The 23836-nt window shown below is 38.3% G+C and overlaps 2 protein-coding genes and 1 long non-coding RNA gene across 4 annotated transcripts; all 3 read left to right on the forward strand.

The window, feature by feature from the left end:
- The first annotated feature begins 935 nt into the window (after positions 1-935).
- Positions 936-4680, forward strand: LOC128512014 (UDP-glucuronosyltransferase 2C1-like). Its single transcript, XM_053485109.1, has 6 exons — positions 936-1663; positions 1854-2002; positions 2419-2550; positions 2994-3081; positions 3156-3375; positions 4265-4680. Exons 1-6 carry the CDS (start codon positions 940-942, stop codon positions 4545-4547), a joined length of 1596 nt encoding a protein of 531 aa, XP_053341084.1. The 5' UTR covers positions 936-939; the 3' UTR covers positions 4548-4680.
- Positions 4681-7467: 2787 nt separating this feature from the next.
- On the forward strand, positions 7468-21882 carry ythdc1 (YTH N6-methyladenosine RNA binding protein C1). 2 transcript variants are annotated; one of them, XM_053485105.1, is made up of 17 exons: positions 7468-7692; positions 8112-8213; positions 11292-11569; positions 12006-12420; positions 13920-14009; positions 14729-14782; positions 14879-14973; positions 15064-15172; positions 15398-15515; positions 15619-15703; positions 16599-16768; positions 19475-19554; positions 19821-19857; positions 19955-19994; positions 20125-20190; positions 20314-20472; positions 20920-21882. In XM_053485105.1, exons 1-17 carry the CDS (start codon positions 7668-7670, stop codon positions 21139-21141), a joined length of 2145 nt encoding a protein of 714 aa, XP_053341080.1. In that variant the 5' UTR covers positions 7468-7667; the 3' UTR covers positions 21142-21882. The 2 variants fall into 2 exon arrangements, with proteins under 2 accessions (XP_053341080.1, XP_053341081.1); XM_053485106.1 differs by lacking the exon at positions 13920-14009.
- LOC128512017 (uncharacterized) lies at positions 9411-10330 on the forward strand. Its single transcript, XR_008356229.1, has 3 exons — positions 9411-9592; positions 9688-9748; positions 10025-10330. It is a non-coding gene; the product is annotated as an uncharacterized LOC128512017 (long non-coding RNA).
- Positions 21883-23836: the final 1954 nt, after the last annotated feature.

The raw sequence follows: 23836 nt of genomic DNA on the forward strand, positions 1-23836 counted from the left end.
CTGAAACAAATAACACAGAAGAACATCAGTCCCACCTAGAAGTTTCAAGGACCCTTTAAGGTCAGGTGGCTGTGAGGTGAAAGGATGAAGGCAATTCATTACAGATTTACCACATTAATCACATGAAACCATGAAGGGAGGAGATTTTTATGTCTCTGGCAACAATAGTCCCTGAGAAGGTGGCACTGGGAATGGAGGTAAGCCTATAACGTGCAGCCCGATTCACCCTGGTCCACTGTGGAAACCATCTCACAGAGCTTGCCACATTGCAGCAGACATTTTCTGATGTGTTTTCCTCTTCGTCCACATTTACTGACCTTATAAAGCACCACAATGAGACCTCTCCTGGTGTGGTAGTACACTCATGGGCGTATACTGTAGATTGCCCAAAGAAAAAAATGTGGTTCAGGAGAAACTTGTTGAACCCATCTGATTCTCCTCTGATTTTCTTCTGCAGATGAATGCAGATGGACCACCTGGGACAAAACATCTGGGGGTCATTTTGTCCTACGTGGTGGAGGAGGAGTGCCCGGTGCTGTACATGAGGGGAATTGTCTGTGAGAGAGACCAAGTACAAATATATCATCTGGAAATAATGCATGTCCATCAAAACATAATCATATGTAAATAACTACCACGGAAATTACATATATGTATGCAGTATATATATCTGTCAACCGCTATGCTGGGCGGCATGTAGATGGGTCATGTCTTATTACAGTACCTCTTACGCCACCTTTCTAACAGTTTTTGTATTAATGATCTACCACAAGTGTATAATTACATATGTCCCAGACCCGATTTATCTAAGGTCAATCCCCTTATCTAAGGTCATTCCAGTTGCTCAACCAAACACTGGTTGAGCAACTGAAAACACTCCCCCTGTTTTTGTCCATGTTTAATGATACAAGTGGTTAAGTCACCATTTTAGTTGATATAATGATGAGGAACAGATCATGCATCTGCTCAGTAGTTTTGTTGCTGAGTTTGTCTGGAATAGCCTATAGTGGGAATGTATTGGTTCTTCCTGGGGAATACAGTCACTGGTATAACATGCGCAATATCGTTGAAGAGCTCATGGACCGAAACCACACCGTGACCGTTCTCACACACTCTGCCTCACCTACGGTGAAAAATGGTCCAAAGGATCGGTTCAAATTCATGGTTTTCAAAATCAGCATGGAGCAACGGGAGGCAGATAATGTGTGGCAGAACTTTATCAGTGTATGGATGCAGGAAGGCTCGACAACATTTCAAAAGCTGAACCTTTTTTGGAACATGCTGTCTAGGATGTCTAATTATACAGAGGTTATATGTGATGGACTGTTTGCTAACAGAGATCTTGTGACTTTACTGAAGGAACAGCATTTCGATGTACTTCTGTATGACCCCATGATGCCATGTGCTGGCATGATGGCAGATCTTCTTATGATACCTAGTGTGTTGTCTATCCGGGCCAGTTTTGCAAGTAATATTGAGAGATTCTGTGGGCAGATGCCCGCTCCACCATCTTATGTACCTGCGGCTTCAGTTCAGGGGCATCTCACTGATCTCATGAACTTTAAAGAGCGTTTAGAGAACATGCTCCTGTACATTGGACACTCAGCAATCGTCTTATTAATCTACATGTTTACCTCTGATAAGAATTTTTTCAAAATGACTGGTATGACATAGAACTGCATATTTAAAAAAAAAAAAAAGAACTTTATATTATGTAGAATGTTTAAGCTCTAAACTACATAAAAATATAACTCTAATACTAATATGCTAATACTTTTTAAAGAATAGTGACATAAACAACCATTAGACACTTAAAAAGGGAACTTTATTTTTTGTACCTTGGTACTTCACAGACAAAGTCCTAACGCCATGTGAGTCTTTCGGCAAAGCTGACATCTGGTTAATCCGTAGTTATTGGGATTTTGAATATCCACGGCCACTTCTCCCAAACTTCAAATTTGTTGGTGGATTACACTGCAAGCCTGCAAAGCCTCTACCAAAAGTAAGATAATTTGATTTACTGACACCTTCTTTTTTAAGCCATTCTATTCTATTGTATTAGAAGTAATATATTAAGGAATCATACAACGTAAAAGTGCATACAAATATGTAGCTGGCTGACCTTTACTACAGCTCTCTAAATGATTACAAAACCTTTACTACTACTTTACACACTAGTGGTATGCTGTACTCTGGGTGAAAAGACAAGAGGTCTTTGTACCTGTGGTAGCTTTTTTTTTTTCATAGAACATCTAACAAATCAAATTTTAATTTAAGTCCATATTAAAAAAAAAAAGCAAATAATACTTGATTATACTGTATATTCAAACTTATTAATAAATTCAAAAAAAAAAAAAAAAAGGTAAAAGATTCTCAAAAAAAAGGCTTTATATTCACTGTCATCTATCTTTTTTATAGGAGATGGAGGACTATGTCCAGAGCTCAGGAGATGATGGTATTGTAGTCTTTTCACTGGGTTCCATGATAAAAAACCTCAGCAAAGCAAGACTGAACGATATTACTCCAGCGCTTGGAAAGATTCCCCAAAAGGTCTGAGTTTATGCAATTAACAATGAACATATTAATATATGATTACAAAGTTGTGGCTCAGGCAGTTAAGGCTCTGGATTGCTGATTGGAGGGTTGGGGTTCAAGCCTCGCCAATGTTGGGCCCTTGGACAAGGCATTACATATGTCCACTGAGATGCAGGGCATCCTGACTGATAATCCTTAATGTAGAATTCGTGAATAATTTGAAGTGCCAAGAGACGCTTATATCACTGTTTTACAGATTTGTTAACTGGTGGTGTTGGTATCTCAGAGCTCCTATGGGTTTCCTATGGGTTCCTTCCACATTTCAAAACTGTTAATAAATAGTTAACCAGCTAAGTTACTCTACTTTAACTAACTCTAAGTTTCCAATAGGTGTTGATGTAGGCCTTGTTAAGTCCACTCTTAAGACTCTTAGACCTGTATAATATGTGTCCTTTTAGGTTGTGTGGGGATACACAGGTGTTAAACCTGAAACTCTTGCTCCTAATACAAGAATCTATAACTGGATTCCTCAAAATGATTTACTAGGTAAGGAATATTTTTAGTGTAGCTATAGAATTACAGTCTATTAAAGTAAATTAATGAATGATTCGTATTTGCAGGACATCCTAAAACCAAAGTCTTCATCACCCATGGTGGGACGAATGGAATATATGAAGCTATTTATCATGGCGTTCCAGTAGTGGGCCTGCCGCTGTTTGCCGATCAGCCTGACAACATAAATCACATAAAAACCAAAGGAGCCGCTGTTATGCTTGACATCACAAAAATGAAGAGCAAGGACTTGACGCAGGCTCTCAATGACGTCATTAACAATCCATCGTGAGTTGATATTGTGATTTCAGTACGAGTTGCATAAGTAATACCTAAACATCTTAACATGCATAATTAGGCTCTATCTATCTCCTCAACTCAGACTGGACCAAATTAAGTAATGTGAGCATGGATGCTTCACAAATGCAGTATCTCTAGCAATATTACCTAAATCATGGCTTCATCATTCATTCACTCAGTCATCTTACTTTAATTTTAAATTAGGATGAGACTACGGTGTCTGAGAAGGTCAGCCCAGACGTCTTTAATCCTGGCCTCAGATTCTAGCTTATCTTCAGGGAAACACCAGACATTTTAACCTTTTTTTACACAATCTATAACGGCTTCAGGTGTCCTGCATCTACCCCCAGGTCTCCACCCAATAGGACATGTACCATCACAAATCTTTTATCTTATTGCCATTGCCCCTGTCTGCGAATTATCATGTTGCAGATGATGACAGCCTTAAGATGTCAGCATGTCTCCATTTCGAGCTAAGCCCGATTATGGATTATGTGACTACCGCATTCAATAGGTACTCCCCTTTGACAGTCTGGGTGGCAGATCCCAGCCCCAGATCTGAATGTGTGCAATAATCCAGTCAGGGTACACTTACTTCTTTTTGTGTATCACTTAGCTTTTTAGGTTAGATCTTTTTCTGACATTTACCATTAGATCTGTTTACCAATAGTGCCCATACTCCCAGTGATCTTTTTATCCCTTTTGAGTAATTTTTCTTCATCCAAACATTTAAAGGTGACTCATATCACAGTTATAGGGTAAATGGAATGTGTCTCAATTATCCCAGACTGCAGTGAATGACCTGATCGAAGTAATACCCATGCCTTTACATAACATGGCACAATCTTTAGATTTGTGTCCTTGTGTCCTTCCCCAGCTACAAAGAGAACATGATGAAGCTGTCCAGAATCCACCACGATCAACCGATGAAGCCCCTAGACCAGGCTGTGTTCTGGATCGAGTTTGTGATGCGCAATAAGGGGGCCAAGCACCTGAGGGTTGAAGCTCATAACCTCAAGTGGTATCAGTACCACTGCTTGGATGTAGCAGCCTTTTTACTCTCCATAACTGCACTGATTGTGTTCATCTTTGTGAAAACATGTATGTGGTTATTCCGTAAATGTTGCAAAAGGACCCGAACAAAGAGCAAGAGAGAGTGAATATAAATCTGAATATGCTTTTAATTACTAATGTCTTAATAATTACTGTATTATATCTACAAGTCCATGATTACTTTTAATTGATCCAATTACTACTAAGAAAAAAGCAATTAAACAGATATTTCTATTTGTAGTTATAATGTCTTTTTTTTTTACTGAAAGAATTTTCTCATACAAACAAAAATTCGAACAGAAATTATCAAATAGAACTGTGCCCCCTCTAGCTTCTCATTATGCCAATGCTGCCTTTATAATTAGCAGAGGTTTATGATGTAAAGCCAAAATAATACTAAAATAAATTATGCCAAGCCATGCCAGATCATTGTATGTCAATAATAAAGAATGATTCTAAATAACTCAAAATAAAGATAAGCAATTGCTTGCCATTATGACTTCATTCTACTGCTAACATAATGGTTCTTAAAGCTATAAAATGCATGGGCTCTTCTTGCTGCAATGTATAAATCAGAGGAGAAGTACAATATAATAAAATACAGTACATACAGTAAACATATCTTTACACATTGTAAAGGCCATCATCAAGAAGTTGGGAAAATACGGCACCTCATTGACATTATCAGGAACAGAATGTTGTTGGTCTTTCGCTGCTCCCAGCAAGAGGTCGCCACAGCGGACCATCCGGTCCCCACATACAAGCTTGGCACAGCTTTTACGCCCAATGCCCTTCCTGACGCAAACCCCTTAGAAACAGAATGTTTCTCAAAAAGTAACGAAAGGGGGCAAAAACACTAACAAACATAACAAACTGGTCAGACAATGCATGTGACAACAATCTCTTAAACAGTCACTTCACACAGCTGGCCTGCTGGATAGGGAAATCAGGTGGGATCCTTCCTCACACACTCATTGACACACTACAGGAAATTTGGGAACACCAACCAGCCTAATCTGCATGTCTTTGAACTGTAGGAGAAAACCAGGGTACCCGGAGGAAACCCACCAAGCACAGGGAGAACATGCAAACTCTATGCAGACAAAGACGGAAATCGAACCCTCGATCGTGGAGGTGCTAAGAGACAGTGCAAACCATTACACCACCAAATAAAATCCAGATGGGATCCTGTTCTATTCAATTCAATTCAATTTATTTATATAGCGCTTTTAACAATGGTCATTGTCTCAAAAATGAAAGAAATTCATTAAAAAATAAAAAATAAAAAATAAAATAATAATAATAATAAATTGTGTATGTGTGAGAAAAATGTGTCTAGATAATAATGAGATGAATTAATAAAATGTCTCTGATGAGCAAGCCAAGGGTGACGGCGACAGTGGCAAGGAAAAACTCCCTGAGATGGTAATAGAAAGAAACCTTGAGAGGAACCGGACAGGGAACCCATCCTCATTTGGGTGATAACAGATAAAGATGATATAACATCATGTGTGTTACGCAGCTAAAAGTACAATATAACAAAAATTCTTTAAATTAACATGAAGTCCAGTTCAACATAGGGATGAGTCAGTAGGTGCAGAGGGCAGATGGGGTCTGGATCACTGGGAGCACAGGAGCAGGATGTGTAGCTCCAACCATCATAAAGCAGAATCCAGCTGGAGCTGGTCCTTCTCTGGATTCCTCAGGATCCTCTCAGGGTTGGCCTTTGTCTACTGAAGCTGGTACAATCTCCAGATGCTTCGGGATGGGTAGAAAAGTACAGAACAGATGGAGAGAATTAGCGTAGTTGCCATTTAGGATAGATGTACTGAAGTATGAAGTTATGGGATCAGTTACGCGTGTGCCAGATTAAAGAGATGCGTCTTGTCTCTACTTTTAAACTGGGAAACTGTGTCTGCTCCCCGAACACTGTCTGGAAGGCTATTCCAAAGCATTGGAGCTAAATATGAAAAAGCCCTACCCCCTTTTGTAGATTTTGAAATTCTGGGAATTACAAGAAGTCCAGAGTTTTGTGATCTTAAGGAGCGTTGTGGATTGTAGCCCATCAGAAGACTGGTGAGGAACGTGGGAACGTGGGCTAAACCATTTATGTGGGAGCTAAACCATTTACTATGGTTCTATCAAAAAACAAAAATATTTTGTATCAATAAAAATATCAAGCCTACATAACTTTTCCCAAATTTTATGGTAGGTGTTGTGCTAAAATAAATCCAAAGCATAACTTTTTAGGCATAATTATAAAAAAAATGTTTACTGCAATAACAAGACAAGTTTACCATCAATAGAAATCCAAACCGATGATGAAGCTTGTGTTGGGCTACTGGTTGGGTAGACTGGGGACCTACTTAAGATAGAGAGTGTCCTGGGTCAATCTATTCTGGCATAAAACCTACAGACTAAAGGGATCGCTTCTTAAAAGGATAATCAGTGTTTTGAAATGACCCAGCCATATGAGATAAGCACCAGGATCCTGCAACTCTGTAAATGGTATAAGCAGGATAAAAGATAAATGAATTGTTTAATTTTCCTTCTTATAAAGTACACGTTGTTTTGTTTTTTTTCGAGGGGTCGCCACAGCAGACTATCTGATCCACACACAACTTTGGCACAGTTTTTACGCAGGATGCCCTTCCTGGTGCAACCCTTGGGCATTGGTTGGGAATTGAGAAATCTACCACTGACCAACCAATGCCCAATCCTTCTTTTCAGTAAAAAAAAAAAATAATGTATTTTTTGTAAAGTAGAAGTTTTTTTCTACTGAAATAAATCCCCATTGTGTTTCCCTTTTTTCAACCTCATTTATTATTCCACTTTTGCAGTTTCCAGTTTTTCTAGCTTTAATACTGATGCAGTAATTAGAAATTATCTATTACGTAATCAAGATGTAAGAAATTGAAATAAACAAAAGAATAACTCTACTCTGGTAACCTGGCAACCACTCGGTTAACTCTGGTAACGATTCTGCTCACTCTGGCAACCCTTTGCGCAGCGTCGGTGCGGAGCTAGAGGAAGTGTTCAGCCATTTTAGACCGGAGCTCGCGCACGAACGAAAACACTGACCTGAGTGTCAGTCTGTTTTTTCCTTTTCCTTATGTTTCGTTTAATGTAGCTAACATAAAAAATAAATATACGGGGCAGTAAAGAGGAGACAAAACGAGGCGACTCAAAGTCTCCTTAAAAAAAAAAAGAACGAAAGACTGCTGAAGATGGCCGACAGGCGAGACGACAAAGGTAAATAATTTAGCTAGCACACGTTAGCATGTTGCCTTTAGCTTACACCTTTGTCTGCTTACAATGGAATTTTTTTGTTTTGTTTTGCTTAGCCGCATTAACCATTGCGTCATAATTATACTAATAAGACATACCAATTTAACAGCATGTGATATTATTATTATTATTATTATTATTATTAATAATATCAAACGTAGTAATGAATTTATTTGATTTGTTTAGCTTGGCTAAAGTAATAGCAGTTTGAAGTGTGTTAGCTTCGTTACACCGTTAGCTAACCTTAACACTGAGTTCGCATTCCTGCGTCTGTCAATTCTATGCACGTACTGTTAATTTATTCCACAGTAGCTGTTTTTTTTTTAGGTCAAAGTTAAGGGTAAAAGAAAGGCAACTCATTTTGTGTAATGATTTATTTGTAGATGGAGAGCTTAACGTTCTGGAAGATATTTTAACTGATGCTCCAGATCAAGATGATGAGCTTTACAACCCTGAAAGTGAACATGACCTGAACGAAAAGAAAGGTAGGTGTGTCATTGTGTATTTATAAAGATATATATATATATTGATCAGCTATAACATACATAATCAACCGCTTAATATTGAGAAGGTCCTCATGTCTAGCCACCCACCATGACCCTGTCGCCATCTCACAGGTTTTTCTTCCTTGGTATGTCCTGACCACTGCAGACCAGGAACATCCCACAAGAGCTGCAGTTTTGGAGTTGCATTATAATTTGGCCCTTGTGACAGTAACTTAGCTACAGGTACAATATCTTGTTATAATGGTGAATAGGAGTCGAGGTATATTCTAGGCAGTAAGTCAATAATATTTGTCTCTGAAGTATTGGAAGCAACAAAAAAAATGGAGAGTAAGGAATTATTTTTGATTATTATTATTAAGTGACTTTGACATGAGAAAATTTGATGGCATGACGACTGCAACAGAGCAATTCCAAAACTGTAGCTATGGTAGGATCTTTGCGGTTTAAAGTGGTCAGACCCTACCAAAAGTGATTGAAGCAAGGAAAACCGGTGATCCTGCAACAGGGTAATGGGCGGCCAAGGCTTGCTGATGCATGAGGGAGTGAAGGCTGGCCCGTCTAGATCAAAGTGATAAAAGGTTTAATTGATTAATGCTGTGTATTAGTAGGTAGCAAACAGGCGACTTACTCAATATTAGGCAGGTGGTGATATAGTTATTGCTCATCTTTTTTTTTTTTTTTTTTTTTTTTTTATATAAATATCCAAGATGACCTAATGTTGAGACAGGATATAGCTGAGGGTTAAAGGTCATGGTCATTGCTCAGCTGCTGGGATTTGAATCTCTCAGCCATCCTTCTGATAGAAAAAAAAAAAACTCTTCCCAGTCATGTGTGACTAATGGTATTAAGTATTAACCTGGTTAATCTGGTAACCTGGTTAACCCGAGTATGTATCCAGTGATGTAAACTTTAAAACACTTTTTATAAGTTGCTCTGGATAAGAGCATCTGCCAAATGCCTAAATGTAAATATATGGTATGCACCAAAATATACGTTACTAATACTCGCGCATACGTGTTTGTCAACGGAGTATAGCTTCAGCCGCACATTTCCCCATTAGTGAAAAGGAAGTTGTGTTAAAAGTATTTATAGATGAGTATTATTTCCGCATATACGGAAGTGCTTGTGAATGGGGACCAAGTTTTGAGCAAATCGTCTCCTTTTGCAGGAGTATGCAGCAACCCTTGTTCTGGGAATCTGGGTTGAGAATCTGCATGAATTATATGAACACTGTCTACAGCGAGGCGGTGCACGAACACTTTGAACATTCACACACTTATGCATATCGTGGTAAATGAACATGCTAATAGTGTGTGTTAGTTTCTTTCAGGAGAAATAAACTCACAGATGACAACAAGGTGTTCATCTTTTCAGTACTGTATTTTTGTGCATTCTATAATACTAAAGACGAAAGTACTAAAGTACTTTTTGTATACTCTTGCTGTTCTCTCAGTCTGCCTCATGAAGAACTCACCTGAAATGGTTTTCCAACAATCTTGAACGAGTTCCTGAAGGTGTTGTTATACGTTATTAGCTGCTTTTCCTTCACTTACTATGCTAAACCATCGTAATTGGATTTAGATCATAGGTAATTGTGGCGGCCAGATTATCTGCTGCAGCGCTCCATTACTCTCCTTCCTGGACAAATAACTCTTACAAAACCTAGAGGAGTGTTTGGGGTCATTGTCCTGCTGGAAAACAAATGATTGTCTGACTAAGTGCAAACCAGGTGGCATGGCTTGTTGCTGTGGTAGACATGCTGGTTAACTGTGCCTTCAATTTTGATTTAGTCACCAGCAGTGTCACCAGCACAGCACCCACACACCATCACACCTTCTCCCTGCTCCACAGTGGAAACCACACATTCAGGAACTGTCTGTTCTACAAAGAAATGGTAGGTAGAGCCAAAAATCTCAAATTGGTAATCATCAGAACAAAGGAGAGTTTTCCACTGATCAAATGTCGATTCCTTGTGGTTCTTGGCACAAGCAAGTCTCTTTTGCTTGTTGTTCTTCAGAAGTAATGGATTCTTTACCGAGACTCATGCAGGCTTCCCTGAACAGTGGATGTTGAAATATGTCTGCTGTTTGAACTCCAAGAAGCATTTATGTGGGCTCTAATCTGAGGTGCTCTAAGTCGGCGCTTTTAAGATGCTGGTTTATTTTTCTTATAACCTTAGTCTCTGCAGCAGAGATAGCACTAGGTCTACCTTTTCTAGGACGGTCCTCATGAGAGTCAGTTTCAATACAGCGTTTGACAATTTTAGCGACTACGCTTTGGGGATACATTTAAAGTTCCTGATATTTTCCGGATTGACTGGCCTTTACTTCTTTTTACTTGACAGTGTTTTCTGCCATATGTATTTGTACAGTAGTTGTAGTAGCACTGTTGGTCACACGACAACTGATGGGTTTAAATCACATTAAGAAAGCGAGAAATGTCACAAATTAAAATTCTACTACCTCGTGATCCTGATGTGAGAGTGCCATGAGTGTGCCAATAAGTGTGCCAAGCTGCCATCAAAGCTAAATGTAGCTACTTTGGACCCAGAATGTGTTTAAAATTTTATATTGTCCATAGTTTCATTCATGTTCTTTTATAATATGGATTTCTTCAGTATTGATGTACAATGTAGAAGGGGAAAAAATTGAAGGAGAAGGTATGTCCAACCATTTAACTGATGAGCTGAAGTGGCTGTAAGAAAAGGGAAGTAGAGCAGCAGTTTGAATTGATGATTTGCCAAACTACATAGCGTTGTTTATTTCTAGTTAGAAATGCCTTATATACGTTCGTATTAGGAGTAATATTGTAATTTGGGTTTTCAGGGCAGTCAAAAACAGACGCTTTTGTTAGAGGAAGAAAGATTGTGAGGTTTCTGAGGAGACGCAGCTGGCAACAAAAGCAGTGGGGGGGCGGGCAAAACTAACTGGTGCTCTTTAACAGGCAGAAATTGTGAATTCTGATCATACACTGTCATGGCAAGACAACATATGTAGACCCTAGAGCAGCTACACAATTAATTTACAGTAAGAGTTTGTTTATTTATCTATCTTTAAGGTTCAAAGCGAAAGAACGAGCGTGGAGACAGCCACGACACAAAGCGCCTACGATCTTCTGGCCACTCCACAAGGCAGCCGGTTAAAAGGTCCCTATCTTCCGGCAGAGCCATTGGGAAAAAGATGACCAGTCTGAGGGGCAGACATCACCCTGATGACTTTTATGAAGACAGGAAAAACCACTCTGGCAGAGGCAGAGCGCCCAGGGCTGATCTCTCCAAAGGGCACAGCAGAGAACACCAGAGGAGGATCAAACCACTGATGCCGGAGCTGAATGAGGTGTGTGGGATACTTTTTAAAAACAATTATTCAAACACTTGGTTTACACTTGGTATTAATATCCAGTTCAGGTGATCAGATCAAAACAAGACAGCACAAGATATTGAGTTAAATGTTTTCCTAAAATCTGATTAAACCGAAAGGCTTGTGTTTTTTTTTTTTTTTTTTAAATAGGCTACATTTTACAAATTTAGAGCACCACTTTACTGGACATTTTCTTACAAAATCCAGTTTCTTTCTCAGAACTTTATGAAATTTTCTACTTACAAATATAAAATAAATGGGTGAATAAGGTCTTGTTTTTTTGGCGGTGAAATTCTTTTATAATTCTACTGGTTCGGTAAAGTGAAGGTGCTGTTTTTTCCACCTCGTGTTTCTTAATGTGTAGCTTAAATGTTTTTGATTGTCATATAGTAATACATGTCTGTGCTTTTAGAAGCTGAGGAGGACAAGTGAAGAGAGCGCAGGCCGTGTCAGTCGCTCCTCCAAAGAAGATGAAGAAGAAGAAGTACGGTCGGAGGAGTACGCTTCCGAGCAGGATACGGGAAGTTCCGCGGGCTCCTCTGAAGGCAACCGTTCTGACGCTGAGGAAGAGGAGGTGATGGAGGATGAGGACGAGGAAGGAGAGACGGGCCCGGATGATGATGAGGAAGAGGATGAGGAAGAGGAAGTTGAGGGGGAAGAAGGAGAAGAGGAAGACGAAGACTATGAGTTGGAGGACGGCGACCAGCAGGATGGAAACGAGCAGAACGATTACGACACACGCAGCGAAGCCAGCGACTCTCAGTCAGAATCCGTGTCCTTCTCTGATGGCAAGTCGGTGTACTCTGGCTCAGGCTCCGAAGCCTCAGGTGAGCGGCTGTCCTCATCGGCATCATGTTTTAAATCACAGTCCTAGTGGTTAGCTTTACAGCTTGATACCAGGTTTATCAATCATTATGTATGCGGCAGGTACGACTCGATTTGCTCTTGTAGATTATTTGAGTAAAACTATTTCAGATTTTGAGATGTTGCAGGGGGCAGTCAATTCTGAAGCAGTGTGAACCTTCGAAGGGTCGTTTGCAAGACCATTTTATTTAAAAAGGAGCCATTCTTAAGATGCAGGGAGAGTGTAACTAACTGTAAATCTTCTAATGTATAGGTCCAGTTGATTTATTGGTACATATAAAACAAATGGTTCATATTTTAATCTGTTCCACATGTTTAGCATTGTAATTTACTTCGTTTGTTGGTCGATTCAATTAATTCAATAGTTTAGTTTCAATAGTTTAATCAGTTTGCGATTCAGAATCAATCCACATTTTAATTTACTTAGGTAGCCTTTTAAACGTTTATTTTTTTTTTGTGAGCGTATTGCTGCTTCTTTTAAGTTATGGGAGGTTGGTGCATAACCGCTACCTACTGGTTTTGAGTGTGGAGTGGAAGACTGGAAGGGGGGGGTGTTATAATTTTGTACAAGACATGGTTTAACAATGGACATTACAACTTGCACTGTTTTTTAAAGTTATAGATGCTTGTAGGAGATTTTGATATTTATTTTAAAGTCCTGTAAGAAGTATAGCCGCTTTTTGGCTATATTCGAATGTTGAAACGATTCAAATCAAATCGACAGTCTACCTGTGATTTACAGATCAACGTAATACTATAGCATTATAGAGTGAAAACTATTCAATTATGAGCATCATCACTTGCACTAAAATACACTGGTGGCCTTGGATCATTCATGAACATAATTATCTTGAAATGTAATTAGAGGTTGCTGGAATCGAATGACAAAGCCAACATTTAATTCCCCTCTTATAATATTCACTGTTTCATGTGATGAAATCTGCCTTCCTTCCTGTCGGTCAAGTTTGCTGGACAAAGATGCACTGTTGATGCATGATACATTTACCTTCTCCACAAACATAAACATTAACCATGTTTACATTTCCCATGTCATTCTTCACATGGAGAACAAGCCAAACTTTGATCACTTTGAGCTAAAGTCTAACAGGCGTCAGTGAAATACTATGTATTGGATTAATTGCTTCAAAATGGACTGTACCAATGCTAAGCAATTATTTTAACCATCTTGAGCATCCCCCTGACATTCCTTCACATCATTGTTGGTCCTTGTAAACAAAAGGCTGTACTTGAACACAGAATCTTACTAAAGTAAAGTTATAATCATAAGTCTGTAATCATGTGGTGTCAGAAGTTTTCACTACAGGTTGCTACCTGGATGTGTCCACTTACTGTACAAAGTTCAGAGCTAGAAATCCGAGCCCAGGTCATCTAGAGAAGACCTTTATTTACATATACATATATATTCTAACAGAAGGGGCTTGTTCTCCTATTTACTATTCAGATAAGGAAAGAAAAGAGAAGAAGCACGCTAGAGGGATATCACCAATCGTTTTTGATAGAAGTGGAAGCTCAGCTTCAGAATCATGCACAGGTATTAAATAATCCCAAATAATTCCGTTTTGCATATATATATTCAACAGCTCATACACTAATTTAATAAGACTAATTATGGAAGAGGTGGTAGTCTTTGTATGGTTGTAACCGATCAACTGTGTAAACTGACCTGCCTCTGCCCTGGTAGCAGTACAGGTTCAGAGCATTTAGGCTTAGCGAGGAATGATGGTTATCACCATTTGCCCAAAAACAAACAGACCAAAAAAAAAGAAGAGTTGCTTTTAAGGTTATGCTCAAGATGTATGTGTGGGTGTATATACATATATTTCTCGTGTAGGTTATTTGTCATTCAGTGGCAGTGCAGGTCAGATTACAGAGAGTGGAATTAATACAATCGCGTCCATGCACATCTGTTGGCCACCTGGTATAGTGTAAATTTTCAACAACGAAACACCTTTATTTTAGCCTCCTTTCAGAGGCTTTTGAATGCAGTTCAGTGAAAATTTACTGGCACTTCTGTCTCTATAAATTCAGTGGTGGGCAGGATTATATGCAAAAAAAAAATGCATTCAGTTACCCGAATGTTAGAAAACAAGGCTGCAACCAATAATTATATACGAACAGCTAGATGATACATTTGTATATGATTGGACATGAAACATGCATATCAAATGCCCACCATTTTACAAAAGTATAATTTCTAATTTCATTTCATGTACAGTTAAGATTAACACTTAAGTGTTTTTCTTCTTGCAGGCTCGGAAAAGAAGCACGAAAAGCTGCCATCGTCCGTCCGTGCAGTAAGTAAAGGTAAGGAATTTTTCTAGAAGTTCAAAAAAAGCTGCATACATCGTTGAAAACGTTTTGTGTTCTCAATTTTTTTTTTATTCCTCCTCTATTTAATAGATCAAACCAGCAAGCTGAAGTATGTCCTCAGAGAAGCTAGATACTTCCTGATTAAGAGCAACAACCATGAAAATGTTTCTCTTGCTAAAGCAAAGGTGTGCATCTTGTCGCATCTTTTTTTTTAACAGTTTTATCTCTAAAGAATATTGGTAATAGGAAGGTTTGCTTACTGTTTCTGCCTCCAGGGGGTGTGGTCGACCCTGCCCGTGAACGAGAGGAAGTTGAACGCGGCATTTCGCGCGGCTAGAAGTGTCATACTTATATTTTCCGTCCGGGAGAGTGGGAAATTTCAAGGTGAGCTTTTCAAGGATAAAATTAGCATTTTTATTTAACAATATTTAATTATATTTTATTTTAGATTACAATCACTGCGCTTAATTATGACATTTCTAATTTCCAGCACTAAGCTTCGTAAAGGACTGTCTTGTTGTTGTTTTTTGGGGGGGTTGTATTAAAATGTCATTAGACTTGTCCTCCTTTTTTTTTTTTTTAAATGTCCTGTTTTTGGGTTCTTTTCAGGTTTTGCTCGACTCTCGTCTGAATCTCATCACGGAGGTTCTCCTATCCACTGGGTTCTGCCTGCGGGCATGAACGCCAAGATGCTTGGAGGAGTTTTTAAAATCGACTGGATTTGCAGGTAGCTTTGTCTTCTACGTAGCTTATGATCCTTTTATAGACCATGTGTGGTTCTCTTTTCCTCATAAATCATGGACGTTAAATGTTCTTGTTTATGGATTCAGGCGGGAGTTACCTTTTACAAAGTCAGCACACCTTACCAACTCCTGGAATGAACACAAGCCTGTAAAGATCGGACGTGATGGACAGGTTAGTTCTTTTTTGGCTGTCTCTTTCTTATACAGGTAGTCCCCGACTTACTACTGTTCAAGTTACAATTATGCCTATATTTACAATTGTGTACAGTATTTTAGTTTGTAAGTGAATGTATAAAATGTCTTAGTCCAGTATATTGTATGTGTGTGTAGGGGGAGGTTCGGGAGGAATGAGTGGTCATTTCCGATTTCAATGAATCATTTGGGGAGCATAGATGATAGAAAGTGGCTGTTGTGATGGTGAATAATCCTAATTTCGGAGACAAAAGTTCACAGTCCAATACAGTGAAAAACAGTTCTGAGACAAAATGGCATCTGGGATTCCCCTCGTGATTTAAAGGGGCAGAGACAACACCTGCATTAAGATTTATTTTCTTAGCTGCAGTTATTATTTGTGTGGTAGTGGGGGTCAGAGATTTAGTCAAGTGGATTAGTATGATTTCTATTGTACAGTATATTTGTGTCAAAGGCAGATAAGACTCACTTTTTCAAACTTAAGAACAAGTCAGACTTACAAACGTGCTCCCAGAACCTAACTCGCCAGACTACCTATAGATTGGGGTTTAATTGGGGAATAAGATTATTCCTGTTTGGTTTTTTTTGTGACAATAGAAGTTTAAACCAAGGTTTCCATAATAAATGGCTATGTGAGGATTTAAGGTCCTTGGCCAGTAGATGGCACATTAGATTTCCATTTAACCTGTAAAACTATACAGTTTTCTTTTAATTTTATGCCAGCTGCACTGGAACACACATTTGTCTCTGTTTAGAGATAAAAAAAAAAAAACTTCCAGAATATCCAAATTATTAGTCCTTTTGGTTTTGATTTAAATAATTTTTGCATGTCTTCATTTTTAATTCTTTAATTTCTCATTGTTTCATGACTGCAGGAGATCGAGACCAACTGTGGCCTGCAGCTGTGCATGCTCTTCCCTCCAGACGAGAGCATTGACTTGTATCAGGTTATTCATAAAATGCGCCACAAGAGGAGGACGCACTCGGAGCCTCGTTCCCGGGGCCGCCCCCCACACAGGGAGCCCGCCCCCCGAGACCTGGGAAGGTTAGAAATGTTCATTGGACTGCTAGTGCGCACATGTGTCACATGACGGGCCAAAGGGAGCGTGTTGTTGTTTCCTTCATCCTTCGAGTCCTCAGAGAAGAGCCACACACACACAAAAAAAATGAGCTGACCAGAGCTTACCGGAGCCTACACGTCCAGCGGCTGGCTGTGTTTTGTTGTTGCTGTTAAAGTATATGCCCTTTTAAAAGAAGCATAACAGTACAAAGCGTAACATACTAATTTTTTTATTTAATGAATGTACGCTAATGTAAAAAAATCCCACTGTAACTCCTAATCGCTTAAGCCTGGCAGTAGTTCAGTTAACATTTTCTGTAGCGGTAGCATTAAGGTGCATTCTCTTTGTAGATGAGTCTGTGTTTAAATTTCTCCAAAAGCCTTTTCTTTCAGGAATTTCCATGAGGGAAACTATTTAAAGGATCCATAATGTATAAGCTGAAGATGGCGCATCCATTTGAGAGGCAGAAAGCGTTGGTTGTTAAAACAAATGAAAACAAAAAAAAAGGCTTTCAAGAAGAGAATATTTTGGGACTCTTTCACTGGTTTCCAGTTCTGTCCAAAAACAGCTTGGATGGGCGTTCTTTTTAAATGTCGATAGATGTGTGTGCAGAGCATAGGAGAAAGAAGTGAGGGAAGGAAAGAGCGAGAGAAAGAGAAAGCCAGGGAATGAGGCGAGAGCTGGCAAGTTCCCGGGGAGAGATAGGCCAGTTCTGTCGCTGCATCATGCAATGCCTATGGACTGAAATGATGTCAGGGACTGACCTGTATAGCTCTGCTGTAAATGAACTCTTGCTGCTCTCAAAGTGGGCCTGAAATGAGCTCATATTTACTCAACTCAAGCAGAAAAGCAAATGGCCCCCAAAATAAAGGACTGAGCAAAAAAAAAAAAAAAGAGGAAGTTTGATGGTTTTCAGGCTCTAATGCGCTAACCCCCGACCTATACTCAAGGACTGTGGATGTTTGTCGTGGCAAAAAAACAAAAAAATCCCTCCCCTTTTTCTGATCCCTTTAAAAATACACCTCCCTGTCTCCCAGCTGGTGGTAGGTAGGCTGTCATGTTCAAATCACCCCTGACGGACTGATCTGGTGTAGTGCGGCAGAGCACCCTGCCTCCACTTCATCTCCCCTTCCTTTCTCTCAGGCTTCCCAGGACTGAGTACCACAAAAGAAGCACTTGGGAGGGGTTCACCATGGGGTTATTACCAATGGCTGGAGCTCCTCTTGTCTTTTTTTGTTTCATTTTAAACGGACTGCATCACACCTTATTGCACCCCTTCTTCAGCCTTACCAGGCCGATCAAGTAAAATGTGTTTACCAGGCCGTATACGGCTAAAGAGTAAGCTGGACTGTTGTATGAACTTTTGCTATCATAAATATTTGCCAGCGTTAACAGTCACAAAACTACAAGAAAGCGGTATGTCACACTTTCAAACAGAATTCTCTTTCTTTGGCTTTACTGTTATGGTTATTCTGGGTCTGACGTTTTGGGTGGCTTTAACAGCCAGAGATTAATTCACTAGTCATTTTTTTTTCTTGGGGTAAAATGGGCTAATAATGCACTGGACAATACAAATTCAGAGATTCATAATTACTATAACTTTTGTAGCATGTTTCTGATATGGCCTGTTGATTTTCAAGACATTCATGCCTAAAATATCATCATACTCTGTAAAAAGCACTTCAGACAAAAAAATTTTATGGATGGATTAAAAAATGTGTGAGACTTCAGTGATGTTTAAAAGGTATTGTAATAACTATGGAAAAGTACAGGACATTTCATAATATTTTTTTCTTTTGTCTGGGTGTGTTTATTATTCAAGTCTGATGATGTTTTAGGGGCTGACCTTTTATTGTTATTTAAACCCGTGGCAGTCCTTTTTGTGGACTAAACAGAAAAAGACATAGTTAGTAGCTTATTAATCCAGGTGTGTTCAGTAGTCTCAGTCTTCAGTAAGGATAGATTGTAAAGCTAAATATAATTCGCATCAAAAAGGATAACGAGCTAAAGAGTTTACCATGATTTTATTGATGTATGTTTTGGTTTAAGACATGGTAATTTATTAAGGCACATAATAGGCATTTTTTATGTCGAGGGTGGTTTTAGTATTTCTTCTTTGAGTTTTCTGTCAATGAAAAAAGACGAAATGGATTTTTGTGGGAAAACATTTCAGGTTGCAAATTATGTCCACCCTTTGGAAAGGCAAGTTCAGAAGTTTCATTTGCAAGAAATGCAGCTTTATTATCAATCTATATAATGTACCTTTTAAGCAAAGTGTTGTTTCTGAAGAGGTAGGTTGCAGAGTCCAGAGTGTAAGAGTTATCATGAAATGGCATCACTGTGTTAATTTTCTCTGCAGAAGTGATGAGCTCATCAGTCTAGAGGCAATTCCACGCTCTTCAGCACTGAGTTCATTATGTCAAATGTTATATTATTGATTCTGTGATGTAATTTTTAAGCATTCTTTTAAACTGGATGTCATAAAATGAATGAATATGCCGTGTTTGAACTTTATGTTGAACAGTTGTGGAGTTTCCCTTTAAAGAATGTGTGTCTCGAAATGCCTAAAAGAGCTCAATCTAAATTATATTCTGATTTATTTGTTTTTTATTTAATTTTTTTTTTTTTATGAGGAAAATGACATCAGTTCTGCAACAGTGATTTCATACTAACCTACCTAATTCATGTAGGCGTCGTCCAGAGGAATATGACATGCACAACAGGAAGCGACCCAGGATTGACTATCCTCCCGAGTTCCAGCAGAGACCAGGTCAATATCTCGCACTGCCCATCAGAGCACTGGATTAATAAAATCACGTATCACTTTTGTTTTTTGCAAATGTGCGCGGAAAGTGTACGCTCATATCAGACTTCTTTAAATAATGAGGCTTGTGTAGTATTCGCATTACACATGTAGTTGCACAATGTTTTTGTGAATCCTGCCTCTGTTAGTGTTGTATATGTGCAAATGATTCATTTTTTTCCCTCCATACTAATTACTTTACCGTTGGTGAAATATGTTTGCCGCCTGTTCAGGTTTTATGCAGGACCCACGCAATCAACCTGTGGACAGGTAGCTTTTCTCGCTCTGATCCCAGACACATTTGTTACGCTTTAGTGACATTTATTAAGCATTTGACCTTTTAAACGTTTGATTTTTTTCCCTGCAGGCGCTTCTCAGGTGTAAGGAGAGATGTGTTCCTCAATGGCGTGAGTTTTAACTTTTTAACTTTTTTTTAAAATTTTAGTCACTTTAATTTGTGTACGCTCTCCATAACCATTTGTCATTATCAGGACATGGATTTATATGTTAAATGATTTTATTTTTTGTCCTCTGCAGTCTTACAATGATTACATGAGAGAGTTCCATCACAGCATTGGACCTCCACCTCCATGGCAAGGGATGGTCAGTACTTCTTTTAAAATTACATAATTCACACTTTACTTTAAGCATATGCATCTCTGTTAAACAGTGAGTAATATATTCATATTGTTATTTCATATGTGTATTATTTTTCTTTTTTCAAAGGCACCATATCCGGGTATGGATCAGCCTCCTCATCATCCCTATTACCAACACCATCCTCCCCCGCCCCAGACTCACCCACAGTACTCAGGTCATCATCCCATGCCCCATGATGCCCGCTTTAGGGAGAAAAGGGTTGTTCGTTCCTTTTCCTCCAGTGTGGTAAGGCATCATTTAAGCAAGTTTCCAAATACATAAATTCTTAACCGTAGTTGCCTTTTTTTCTCTATATTTTCATCAGAAAACTGTCAAAGCCAAAAAAAAATCTTTTTTTTTTTTATTCTGCAAATTAAATGTCACATTAGTATACTAAATAACTTTTTTATTATTTGTAAAGCCACAAATTATCCCATGAACAGTGGACAATTTTTGAGGATTCTGTCAGTCGATCAGTCAAATACAAATGCATCATGAACAGTAATCCAGTACATTCTGTACAAATGCCAATGCACTGTTAGTTTTCAGATAATGGCGCCTGGCACAAAATACCAATAATGCGTTTTGCTATTTGTCTATAATGTTAATTTCCATTAAAATGCAATAACTTTAAAATTGTTGGGTATTAATCCCCTCTCAATAAGTTATTTGATTATATATTATATGTTACAGCACGACTATGACATGCGCGTGGACGACTTCCTGAGGCGCACCCAGGCAGTGGTGAGCGGTCGCCGAAGCCGGCCCAGAGAACGCGAGCGTCAGAGAGAACGCGAACGACCACGAGATGCACGGAGAGAGCGTGAGAGAGAGCGAGGCCGCGAGCGTGATCGTGACAGAGACCGTATCAGAGACCGTGACCGAGAGAAAGAACGAGGTCGCTATCGCAGATAAAACAAGGCAATCGCTACAGCTTTTTTTTTTTTTTTGCCTTAGTTACTTATAAAGGATTCTCTATTGAAAATCCCTTTTACTTTCTGTCCAGACAATACAACCCTTTAAGGTTTTGTTTTTCCCTTTGTAGATATTTTTTGCCCATGTATAACTCTAATCTGTATTTCAAGAAAGCTTTTGTTTCAAAGTATTATTTTTTAATATGTACATTGTTTTACACGAGATTGTTAGTATCGTGCATGCAGTGTTTTCTACTGTGACAACCAAACCCCCATGTTTTTTTTTTTGTTTTTTTTTTTTTTTACGCACAGTTTGCCACACTGGCAGTTTCCTCCAGTCCCCTTACATACCATGTGTGTTTCTGTGTTTAAGTTTAGGACAATTGTACATCATTCTCTCCTAATCTGCTCTGTAACTGTCTCAGTGGAGGGGCTACGATACTGCACACTTGTGTCTGTGATATCTGTAATTGTACATAGCTTCTGAATGGACTGTTAAGCAGTGGAACAGACTGCAGCAAGGTCTTTTATCTTAACATACGGCTTTCTGTTCCAAATGTTATTGTTATGAGTTTGTGGGTGAAAAAAAGCAATACCACCTTATTTTCTGTTTAATCACTTATGTATACTGTAAATTCCCTGAAATGAAGGTCAGTAAAGCAACATGCTAACTGTTTTTGTCAGAAAAGTTGTACCTTTTACTGATATCTTTTATATGATTAAAAAGAAACACTGTGTTGTATTTTTTGATTTTATGGAAGCTTGCATAACCCTTAAAGAGGATGGTGGGGAAGTGTAAGTTATATTAAAAAAAAGTGCCATCAAAGTAGGCTTGGGGAGAGAATTTTATTTTATCATATTTAAAAGCCTAACATAGGGCAGGGTTGGGCTCCAATTTTTTTGATGAGTAAACAAAAATCTTTCCATTTGGTATATTTTTTTTGGAGTCAGAGTTGTACTGGATTAGCAATCTATTCCAGGAACACCTGTATATTTTGCAAAGGTGTCCAGTCCATCACTAGGCTAGTGCATTTAAAAGAGTGAGCAATCAGTTTATCCCACAGTAGCATGAAATTAATGTTTTGAGTCAGTTTCTGCTAAAACTCCAATCAATTAACATTCATCTCAGATAGCTTGACCCAACCTGGTAAAATGTAAATCTGTAACCCAAACTTGTGAATCACTTTTTGAGTTTTATGCATAAAGCTATGAAACATCTGCATTGTGTCCCAATGTGTCCTGAACAGCACTAACTGTCCACTGTAGTAAAATGTATGATGAACCTAAATGGACATCGTGATCAACATTTAAGAGATGTATTCAGGAGTGAGTGAGTAAGTGCCCTGTCTGTGTCAGATGCACTCTACTGAGAGATACGGGGTAAAATTCGTTTTTGGGTTCTGAATCATTCAGGGAACATATCCAGTTTATTTCCTATTTGCTTTTTCGAGAATGCTTTCTTAGTAGAAATATGACGGTCAATATTTGTAGTATTTGTTATGGTTCAGAGCACACATTTTGCAATATAGAAAAATAAAACCAGCAGCAGTTAAGAGAGCACTCTTCTAATGTTTAAGTAACCCTGTTTAAACATTGCCCAAAAACCTCATAGAAACCATGCATAAATCTATATTAATAATCAGGGGAGTTTCTAGGATTTTCAGTTAAGGGGGGCTCAGCCCCCATAAATGTTTAACACATATTTGGCTTGTTCAGAATCAGTACTCAAATGAGTCTTCTTGATCACACACGCTGTTTACCATATAAACCTTTTTCTATGTACAGGTACATTCAGAAAAAATTTAACCAGAAAACAGCATATAAGCTTTAAACTTACATTGATTAGCAATATAAACAACACACCTATGAGGCTGGACAATTAAGAGACCTGTAGATGGAGGGTTTTTCAAGTCACATGATCTATTCTTACCTGCTGCTCATTTGGAGACATACTCCCATGTGACTTAAAAACCTTCCATCTACAGTTAAATATAAATATTAAAACTTTGATCATGTTATCTAGTTTAATTTAGTGTTATTTATTTAGCTAGATAAATAAGACAGTAGGTTCTCTATTCAACCCCTTAAAATTACTAGGCTATTGATTCAGATTCATTAATATAGACAAACAGTGTTTTAATGTTATTAAACAAAGCATCTTTTTAATATCATTCTTTTTTTGTTTCTATTCATCAAAAATAATTGTTTCTAAATTAAAGTGACAAAAACCCTACTCTAAGGCTGATAAATGTATTTTACGGTTTGGGACATTATTTAATACAATACAAATGAGTACAAATGTTAGGCGGGGGGGGGGGCTAAAGCTTCCCTAAAAATGGCCTAGCGACGCCCATGTTAATAATAAGAATTAGGTATGTGTGTTAACTGATCACAGGTTTACCTGATAAAGTAATAGGGATGAGAAAGTAAACCTTACTTATTAAAATTAAAAGATTCAATCCATGAATACATACTGTATTTATTCATTGGTCTCCATAAAGCAAAAAAATAAATAAAAACAACTAATAGTATTTGAAATGACTGGAACTGTCTTAACACAATATCAAAACATGGAAGGATTTTTACATACTTTTAATGCCTGATATTTCTTTTTGCTCCAGTTTACTTTTGTTAGTAAATTATTATGACATAACACTTAGTTTAGAGCAAAAGAAAATATTAATGGCGGCCTTCAA

The sequence above is a fragment of the Clarias gariepinus genome, chromosome 24 (genome assembly GCF_024256425.1).
Source record: "Clarias gariepinus isolate MV-2021 ecotype Netherlands chromosome 24, CGAR_prim_01v2, whole genome shotgun sequence".
Lineage (NCBI taxonomy): Eukaryota > Metazoa > Chordata > Actinopteri > Siluriformes > Clariidae > Clarias > Clarias gariepinus.